Below are 11,001 nucleotides of genomic sequence, written 5' to 3' on the forward strand. Positions count from 1 at the left end.
CTCCTCACACACACCGAATCGAGCTACCAAATTCTAGGAAGAATGTAGTACTAATCAAACTCAACTTATCCATATATAGAACTCACCAAATGGTGACCTGAGGAAGGAGAAATTCGATCGACACCGAATCCGAACCGGCGGAGTTTTGGAGCTCGATTTATCTCTCACGGCGGCGCCACTCGATGCACCACCTATCCAGCAATGAAGTAGAGACGACGGCGAAGCTTTTGGGACAAGTGTGGCGGTCTCCAGTGGCTTGACGGCGGAGCTAGGCCGAGAAGAAAATCTGGCAGGCGAAATAGACTTCTTACCATCCACTTTCGGTAATATAAAGAACTTTAGCCGACGAAATTCTTTATTTTCGTCGGCTAAACACTTTTGAAAATTTTGAAAATTTTGGTTGCCCGCCAAAAAATTTTGGTTGAAAATTTTGAAAATTTTCGACTTTAGCCGACGACTTTTCATATATTTTTGTCGGCTAAAGTCCTTTGAAAATTTTCCTCCAAATTTGGTTTACCGCCCAAAAATTTTTGACCTTAGCCGATGACTTTTTTAATATCTCATCGGCTATAGTCTATAAATTCACGAAAACGCTCATATCTCCCTCTATATTACGTAGTTTGGTCAAACCTTCCACACGAAAAACTTTCACGTAGATGAGACGCAACCGCCTATATAAAAATTTTGAGACATTTGCCTTCCGACGATAGGGCTCCCCATAGGGAATAATAACGGTAAATAGGGTTGACCGCTACTATCGGCACTGAGACTTGACCCGATTTACGTGATTTTTGAACCATAGCCGTATTTCACCATTCTAAACATATCTTATTTCACGAGATTTTTGATAATTTTGCTTCCTATATAGAGTTGGTTCACAAAATTGTATAACCTACTAAACAAGTTTTACAACATTAGTAGACATGTTGTGATTCCGATGACTAAAATTCACAAACCAAAATTCGACTGTCAGATATGATCATTATGACGAAAGATGTCTATGGTAAAAAATTCAACTGGATCCGACAACGTTAAGGACTCGATCGAAACGGGTAACCCTAATCCATCGTCACTTATCACACGAAAACGCTCATATCTCCCTCTATATTACGTGGTTTGGTCAAACTTTCCACACAAAAAACTCTCACGTAGATGAGACGCAACTGCCCATATAAAAATTTTGAGACATTTACCTTCCGACGATAGGGCTCCCCATAGGGAATAATAACGGTAAATAGTAGACACGTTGTGATTCCGATGACTAAAATTTTAAAACCAAAATTCGACCGTCCGATATGATCATTATGACGAAAGATGTCTGTGGTAAAAAATTCAACTGGATTCGACAACGTTAAGGGCTCGATCGAAACTGTCAACTCTAATCGGAAATAAAAAAACTGCATTTTGAAGCCCTAAACAGACTCGGATGGCCAAAAAGGCCCATACATCATGGCATTACCAATGAGTTTGACTCGTAGGGCCGTTACGCTTCCGGAAAGGTATCACAATAGTCAATCAGACACCAAAAACCAAATCTGCAGCATAGTGAATAATAAGGGTAAGTTGCATTGACCGCAACTATCGGCACCGAGACTTTACCGGAATACCGTGATTTTTCAACCGTAGACGTATTTCACCATTCTGGTCATATCTTATTTCACAACTTTTTTGCGTTTGAAGGTTCTACGTATAAGTTTTTTTTTCCCAGATGAGTTGTTGTCCAGATCTGCATAAGACACTTTAGTCGACGAAATTAAGGCACTTTAGCCGACGAAATTATATTTTTCGTCGGCTAAACTTTTAAAAATTTCTTCGGCTAAAGTTCACAGGCTATAGCCGACGAAAAAAATTATTCAGACGACAAAATTTTAATTTCGTCGGCTAAAGTTGACCATAGCCGATGAAAATTTTTAATTAGCCGACGAAAAAATAATTCGTTGGCCTGGTTTTTTTATTTTCGTCAGTTAAAGTCTTTCTTCTGGTAGTGAAGTCATGCTCAATAATAGTGTACAGTTATCAAGCTAAAGATCAGATGTGGCTGTATAGTATTTTGCTGTCGATTTGTCGTTGGTAAAATTAGGGTTTAGGGTTTTGCTGTCGATCAGACGTGACAAACTTACTTAGCAATTGATCGAGCATCACTCAAACGAAAAATTCTGCTATGCAGATAGACATAGCACGCATGCTTGATTTCTATCGAGCGAGGGTTTAGGTGTTGTGTCCTGGTCGGTGTGCTATTTCGATGGCGTTATTCCTGGAGATTATCGGTTTTAACATTGGCGCTGTCTGGTTGTCAATATGAGGGTGGATATCTTTGTACGTGGTCTGGTGACATTTGGACACGGTGTTGAAGAACGGGAATTGGCTCGTTTTAGTGTTGGTGGCAAGGTTGTATCGTTACTCTCAGGACGGTGTAGCGCGACGGACCCTTAACTACGAATCTTTATGGGAATGTGTGTCGTGGTGTATTTACCACAACCGGTCATTCTATTATGCTGTAATTTCTTTTCCGTTATCAATAAAGTTATTTCTTCTAAAAAAAAGCATGGATGCTTGATTTCTAATAAATTACATATAACATATATAAACGTCCAATGAAGCACTTTAATTATTCAAAAATAGAAAAATGTAAAAGATAATTGGGTATGTATACCCATCAACTCTAAGCTACAACGAGATAGAGATTATTACTCCTGCATGCAAATATATAATCAAAACCAGAATATGAAGGATCATGCCTAAGGCCTACACGAGCAACAAAACCTTGTCTGATCGGAGCAACTGATCGTCCAGAACCGCACTTCTCGCATCTGATGAAACTCAGGCGACTCTCCTTCGACAGTACAGTGTCGATGCTTTTGCACCCAAGACAAATCACATAATCATTCACATATCGCATCAGTATTCTTTCAAGAGTCTTCGACGTGAACCTTCCCTTGACAACTAGCCTCTGTTGTCCATCAAGAGATCCAATTGTCCCCAGTTCGGCCAAAAAGAAATTCTGGACATGCTCTGGTTGCCTATGGATCGTCTTGCAATGCTCCTTGAAATTCGCGTAGACGGTTTTCTTTGTGCCCTCGCTCAGAACTTGCGGAGGACTCGTCACTGTCCGACGCTTCTCTCCGGCTAGCTCAGGATTATTCTCCCTAAGAATGTTGTACACTGCTTCAAGAAGCTCCTCATATTCATAATCCAAATAAGGATTGGATGCCTCTAGTATAATTCCTTCTCCTTCTTTGTCCATAGTATCATCAGCTGGATCCTCAATTACAACCTTCTTCTTCTTCTTCTTTTTACTAGGATCAAAAATCGCAATGTCTGCCGGTGCCACCTCCTCCTCAATATGCCATGATTGCTGGTGTGTAGTCGGAAATTGATCGAGTAGATGTGAACAACGATAACCGCTTTAGCACAACTTATTAGCCTGAGATTTGTTGTTATTATGATACAGAACATATATATATATATATATATATATACGATTTTTCTCAGTTGCGGACGACCGCACCAAAGTTTTTGGTGCGGATTTTCATTTTTGCACCACTTTTCTATCAAATTTCCTCATCTCCACCGTCTAGTATCTAGATAATATTGTGTGATCATCTCTGTAAAATTTCAGCCAATTTGGTAATCGTTAAGGCCCTCAAACTCGAAAAACAAATGGACGAACTGAATTCTGTCCGGTTAATGTTTATACCAGAAAAACATAATTTTGAGGGCCTTAACGATCACCAAATTGGCTGAAATTTTGCAGATATGATCTACACAATATTATCTAGATACTAGACGGTGGAGATGAGGAAATTTGATCGAAAAGTGGTGCAAAAATGGAAATCCGCACCAAAACCATTGGTGCGGACGTCCGCAGCCGAGAAGGGCTATATATATATATAGTACAATCTAAAGTATTCCTTGGAGTACACGCCAAGATATATCCTATACAATAAATGTCTCCTATCAGCAATAGGATTATGGCCTCAGTAATGTATGTTGCCCTCAATGAATTAGGAATACTAATTGAAATCATACCTAAGTTTGCTTTCTTGGTTTGCATTTTCGCAAACCAGCTTATCGATCCACCACATTGTGGAAAATAAGCAAATAATTGATGATGGATCGGAGTAGCTACTATAGCGAGTAATAGCTAGTACTATCTGAATGGATCGAATTAGCAAGAGCCTCAATTTAGATTGTATATTTTTGATTAAGGGAAAATAACATAGAAGTGTTTTTATTTCGGAAACAGATCGATCGACTAGCTAGTTATATATATTGAGGTTTGTTTGCACACATTAGTGAGCCTTCTTTGATATAACACCCTCACAACATTAAGGACATTCAAGCTCTGCAAATATTACTATAAGCATACAAATTCTATAGTAGATGGAACTCTTTCTTGAAGGTGTTCCTTAGCATGCTTTCTTGCCTTCACTTCCTCTTTCACCATATCAGGTTCCCTGTCCATTCCGGGGGGCCAAATCCAACGCCGAACAGGATCAATAATAATCTTCTCTAGTGCAACAACACTCTCTATCAAGTACACGACATGTTTAACAGCACATTCATAGCCACGATAACCCATAATTTCTACTACCTTGAGGCTATGATGAGGGAATTTGGTAGCTTTGGTTACTGTTGTTTCGACGTCTGTTCTTCGGAAGTCCAACTGCATAAAGGGAAGAAGAACATGCAGAACATATGATTCACTAAAGTTCTTCATTCAACTTGTAAGCAAATCAAATTCACCTAAATGGCACATGTATATAAAGATAACAAGTTTATGTACATAGTATGCATAAGATATACCTTCAGTACAAGTCTGTGGATGTGAGGACAAACCTTCATGAAAGAAGACAGATGATAAAGAGCCGAGTGGTAATCTGTCTCAACATTTAATTCCAATTGCTTCAGATTTTCTAATATGGGGAAGTCATAATTTTGGTTGTAGACCTGAGAACCAAACAAAGACTAACTACATAATCCAAATAACATAAGATCAAAAAATAAAGAAACCATCACAATTATATATATATATATATATACTGGCCACTCCACAAATATTCAGCTTCAGAATCTCCAAATGAGAGAGACAAGATGAAAGTCTGGTAAAGGCTAGTGTTGTAAAATCAACATTATCAAGAGCTCTCTCAGATATATGGACCTCGATCAGAAGGGGCACGTTACTAATAAACAGGTCCATCCAAGCTCCCCTATAGACAAATGAAACTATATTTGCGTTGCAAATCTCAATGCTTTTGAGGTTAGGACAACCATTTACTGTCAAATACTTCAATGAGATTGACGCACCAACAACTCTTAAACAAACCAAACCTCTTGCATCTATCACAATTAATCTCTCAAGAACTGGACAATTAGACAAGAAGTAGTCGAGAACTTCATCAGTCATGCCGATATGCTGGAAGCGAACAACCTTAAGGAATTTGAAACCAATGTTGTAGTGACATGATTGTAGAGTTGGAAGGTAAGGGTACATATGCTTAAAAGATTCACCTAATAAGGTATAGGGAAATGCATAGTTATCTCTGGCATAATCATATTTTGGTATAAGAAACTGCAGCTCAAGTACTTGAACTCTCTTTTGCATGGCAAATTCAATCCACTTATCAATGGAATTTTTAAACCCGCTATGTAGAAAGAAGTAAGCCCTGCTGAATCGTTCAATGTACTGGCCTTGATGCTGTTCCAACACACGATCCATCCAACTGACATATTTACGGCTTTTCCGATCTCTTAGTTCTTGTACTGGGTTTATGTAGCAGTGAAAATTATCACCTACAGAGAAGTCAACATCTTGAAAGTTGAGAGTCATGGTATACTTCCACAGATTCTGCCATCGCTTAGAAAGAACACTAGTAGCTGCTGCTTCCTTTAGCGACAAAAGAGATACAATACTAACAAGAATTTCATGGGGCAATAATTAAGCTGATTCGATCCAACAAGTTGTGCTTCCCTTTAGAACTCTTTGTTTTTTCCAACTCGTATTCATCCTTAAAAACCCAAAAACATTAAAACACATGCGTCAAAAGATTAACCAGATATAATATATAGCAAAATCCATATTCCTCAATCTATTGCTTCATATGAAATAAATCAAGAGGTGTATAGTACTGTTTACCGTGTCTTGGCCAGATTGAGATGTTGTCGAAACTCGTATCATCATGAAATAAATCTTGGATTGGATTGTGATTTGGATCTTCCGTACGTCTTATGAATCTGAGGTGATATATAGTTGATTTGGATTTCCCTCTTAATCTGAGTAGGATCTCACAGGAATATACTACTGCTCCATTGGTATATATGTATGTAGACAGTCATGTTCACCCATAGTCAGTCACTATTAGATTAACATCCAAATGTTGAAAACAAAACAAATCTATTAAAAAATAATTCTCTCGGCGTGTCTTGGCCATGCCGATGCCTCATGGTTTTGCTACCGGATGGGATTTGAAATTTGACCGATAGCTTGAGAGAGAAGAACCGGCGAGAGTTGTTGGTTAATGGTTTTCCAGGGTAGCCGGAATGTAAGGCATGGTTGGATTCGCCGATCGCTTTCATGAGTTTTGCGTTTCTTCATCTGAAATTTCCAGATCTTGTGGCTCACAATGAGGCTAAGACGGTTGGGCAGATTGATGATGGTGGTGAGGATCCAGCGGGTTTGGAGTTTGCTTGTGTTTGTGTAGTTGTTGTGGATCTTGTCAGACTGTGATGGTGAGGTTGTTAGGTAACTCTGTGGGATTTCGTGAAGGTAGCGACAGAGACAATGTAGGACGGGCAGCGGTCGGCGAGGGAGGGTGGTTTTGGTGGTGGCTGGCACGGGTCAACCTTCAACTGGGCTTTTCTGTTAAGGTTGTTTTGGTTTCTAAGTTGGGCTAGGGTTTTTTTGCCTTAGTCCAATTTTAAGTATTTAGCTAGTCTGTTTATAGTAATTCATTTTGTTAGGAATTTGTTAGGAACCTAAGCATTTGTGTGTCTAGTATTTCTTGTTTTTCTGCTAGAAATAAATGAACGAAATATTTGTAACGAATGGTGCTAGCATGCCGCGTCCTTAATTTGCCCAAATGTTTGGTAAGGGAAGACATGTATCCGTGTCATTCTAGCTTGAGTATCAATGAAATTGTTGTATGGTTTTACCTGTAAAAAAAAATAGCAGATATATCTAATCCTCGTTAGACCAGATATATCAGTAGTAATTTTTTCATTCAAATTTATGACAATCATTCACATTTCCGGTACATAATTTTTTATTATATATGTAAATCATACTCAACAAAATAATTACAATTAAACATAGGGGGGTGTATTGTATATGGAATTAGTGGAAGTTTTAAAGTAGTCTATGGAATTTAAAAGTCTAGGTGTATTAAATATAGACTTTTAAAAATCAATCAAAGTCTGGGTATATTCAACTTGATTTTAAAAAATCGTTATGAATTCTACCAAGTCAGGGTATTCAATTAAGACTTTTAAAATGAATAGAAGTTCAGATGTATTCAAAATATCATTCATACTTATGGAATTAATAACTCATGGATAATTGTGGACTTTGTAGTGTAAATTACACACACCAAACTCCAATATTTTTCCATCCACTAGAGCAAAGATTTAGAAAAGTCTATGACAGTACTTTCTTTTTACATGTGAATAAGTTGATCCTATGATACATCATTCTTTTTTTTCTTTTTTTCTTTTTTATAATATTTTGTGCTATCAACGTTCTATTCTACATATTCTTTTCAATGGTTTTTAAATGTTAACATTTTGTTGTCTTTCAATTGTAATGCTTGGAACTCTCGATAACCTAAATATTATCTACTAACTCTTGATATTAGAACCACATGATCATATATTATTATATTTGCGTACATGAATTAAACTTGTGAACATCTAATGTCCCACTTTAAAACATGTGTCTTTAGTTTACGTACAAGTATGTCTGTTGTTAAATTAATATAATCTTTTTCGTTACCTATGTTTATGTATTTCAATCAAATATTACAACTGTATGTATCGAAATTAGATAGATGAGCACTAAACTTATAATCGGTGTTATTATGTGTTTGTTATTGCATCTTTATTTTTTTTCTTTCCTGTAACTCTGTAAGTATTGAGAAATCTACAGAAGTCATTCATATGAAATCTATAGATTTCAGAAATCAGTGAAAGTCTGTGATTAAAAATCGATGGTTTTAAGAAATCAGTGAAAGTCTATGAACTTTTCAAAGAGTCTGTAGACTTTTCAAAAAGTCAGTTGATTAAAATAAATCTGTATGAATCCAAATACAATACACCCCCCATAGAGTTACGAGTGTACTTTTCAAAATTCAAACGTAAAGAAAAATTGTAAGAATCCCTATAACTGGGTAAACTTGTACCTTACAATATTACATACCAAAAGAATTATTCCCAATGTTTCTCCTACAAGAATTGAATAATTAATGATAATTCCCTAGAAATGAGTATATATTATCCTTATTATTACTGGTAATCCTATCATAGTTTCCGTTACAATTTCGTAATAATCTTCAATATATATCCCTAATTTTTGGCTTAATGGAAGTTTAGATTTCAGCTACATATTCCCGGCTCCAGTAAACGCCTTAAATGTTAGAATTCCTACAAAACACTTTGTTCAAGCCGATCTATATCGCATGCATCAGAAACAAATCTTTGAGAGATCCTCTTCAGAATAATAAGAGAGAAATTTCCAATCTCAATCAAAATCAAATTGCAGAGTTATTTTCCCAACATCTCAATCAGCCAAGTCATGGTTAGTCTTTTCTTATACTTCATACTTTAAAAATCCCGCATAGGACTTAATTCTACAAAATCTGCATAAGTATTTGTTTGATTTCGTATCGCTGTCATGTTTAATACAGTGAAATATCTAGTGAATAATCTTAGAACATCAGCGAAGGTTAAAGTTTGCATCATGTAGGAGACTTGCTAGATAAACTTCAACCTACATACTAGATTTGGTACCATTATTGTAGGGTTCATGAAATTTGAATTAATCATTTCACATCCAGAGTAACATTCTATTGTCTCTAGTTGTTTCTTATTCTCAATATTTCTTTGTTTTTTTGGGTGTTTTAAGGACGATAGCAATTTGGGAAAGAGAAGGGAAAGTGAGGATAAGCATAACTACTTAGTTGACAGAATCAGTTTGTTGCCCTACGAAGTTCTTGTAAGTATTGCGTCTCTTTTGTCACTAAAGGAAGCAGCAGCTACTAGTGTTCTTTCTAGGCGATGGAAGAATGTGTGGAAGTATACAACGACTCTTAACTTTCAAGATCTTGACCTTTTTGTTGGTGACAATTTTTACTGCTTGAAACTCCTAGAAGAAAATCTAAGAGATGAGAAAAGCCGTAAATATGTCGATTGGGTGGATCGTGTGTTGGTACAGCATGAAGGCCACACTATTGAGCGATTCAAGGCTTTCTTCTTTCTGAACAACATTTTTAAGAATTCCATTGATAAGTGGATTGAGTTTGCAATGCAGAAGAGAGTTCAAGTACTGGAGCTGCAGTTTTTTATAAAGCAATATGATTTTACCATAGATAACTATGAATTTCCCCAAAACTTAATAGGTCTCGGTGGAGAAGGTGAATATTCGAACCACATTCCGACACAACACTTATGCCGATACAACAATGTTGGTTTCAAATTCCTCAAAGTTCTTCGTTTGCAGCAGATTTGTTTGACTGATGAAGTTCTTGAGTACTTCTTGTCTAACTGTCCAGTTCTTGAGAGATTAACTGTGACAGTTGCAAGAGGTTTGGTTTGTGTAAGAGTTGTTGGTCCGTCAATCTCATTGAAGTATCTGGCAATACTTGATTGTCCTAACCTCAAAAGCATTGAGATTTGCAACCCAAATATTGCTTCATTTGTCTATATGGGAGCTTGTATAGACCTGCTTATTAACAACGTGCCCTTGCTGATTGAGGTTCATATATCTGAGAGAGCTCTTCATTATGTTGATTTTACAACTGTTGCGTTCAACAGACTTTCATTTTGTCTTTCTCATTTGGAGATTCTGAAGCTGAATATTTCGGGAGTGGTTAGTAATTATTTTTGCTGCTATTTTTATTTTTTTATTTTTCTGAATTATGTAGTTAGTGTTTGTATGGTTTTCAGGTCTACAATCCGAATTATGACTTCCCCGTATTAGAGAATTTGAAGCAACTGGAATTAAATGTTGAGACAAATTACCAGTGGGCTCTTTATCATCTGTATTCTTTCATGAAGGCCTGTCCTCACATCCACAGACTTATACTGAAGGTAAATGTGTCTGTACATTCATTCCATTTTGCTAAATTGAAGGAATTTATAAGTATAAATTGAATGCAAAACTTCAAATTTCCTACGAGATTGACAACGATTGCCTTAATTAGTTTCCTTTATGCAGTTGGAATTCCAAACATATGTTGAAACAATAGTAAGCAAAGCTCCCAAATTCTCTCATCACAGCCTCAAGGTAGTAGAAATTATGGGTTATCGTGGGTATCAATGTGCTGTTGAACATGTCGTGTACTTGATAGAGAATGTTGTTGCACTAGAGAAAATTATAATTGATCCTGTTCGGCGTTGGATTTGGCCCCCTGGAATGGACAGGGGAACTGAAATGGTGAAAGAGGAAGTGAAGGGAAGAAAGCATGCTAAGGAACACCTGAAAGAAAGAGTTCCTTCTACATTAGAATTTGAATGCTTATAGTATTTGTATGCTTATCCTTGAATTTTCTAGAGATTATGTGCGTGTTATATCAAACAAGAGGCTCACAAATGTGTGCAAAGAAGCCTCAATATATGGCTTTCTGATGAAGAATAAAGTGTAGAGACAAAGAGATAGCAAGAGAATCATCTTATTCATTGATAGGAGCCCTTTATATAGGGAATTACACAATACCAATATGGTAAGGATATGAATACATAGATCTAGTCTAACTACATATCCTATTGGCATAAGGCCAAGGCACACAGGTA

The 11,001-nt window shown here is 36.8% G+C and overlaps 2 protein-coding genes across 2 annotated transcripts; one reads left to right on the plus strand and one right to left on the minus strand.

Annotated features, from left to right (window-relative positions):
- Positions 1-2,662: 2,662 nt before the first annotated feature.
- On the minus strand, positions 2,663-5,830 carry LOC101304813. Its single transcript, XM_004288778.1, has 4 exons — positions 5,327-5,830; positions 4,807-4,950; positions 4,370-4,666; positions 2,663-3,355 (listed from the first exon to the last, which is right to left on the minus strand). Exons 1-4 carry the CDS (start codon positions 5,828-5,830, stop codon positions 2,663-2,665), a joined length of 1,638 nt encoding a protein of 545 aa, XP_004288826.1.
- A 744-nt stretch (positions 5,831-6,574) lies between these two features.
- Positions 6,575-10,732, plus strand: LOC101305112 (F-box/LRR-repeat protein At3g58940-like). The gene is made up of 4 exons (XM_004288779.1): positions 6,575-6,715; positions 9,116-10,078; positions 10,156-10,299; positions 10,427-10,732. The coding sequence occupies exons 1-4, from the start codon at positions 6,575-6,577 to the stop codon at positions 10,730-10,732; spliced, it is 1,554 nt and encodes a 517-aa protein (XP_004288827.1).
- The last annotated feature ends 269 nt before the right edge of the window (positions 10,733-11,001 follow it).

The sequence above is a fragment of the Fragaria vesca genome, linkage group LG1, assembly GCF_000184155.1.
Source record: "Fragaria vesca subsp. vesca linkage group LG1, FraVesHawaii_1.0, whole genome shotgun sequence".
NCBI lineage: Eukaryota > Viridiplantae > Streptophyta > Magnoliopsida > Rosales > Rosaceae > Fragaria > Fragaria vesca.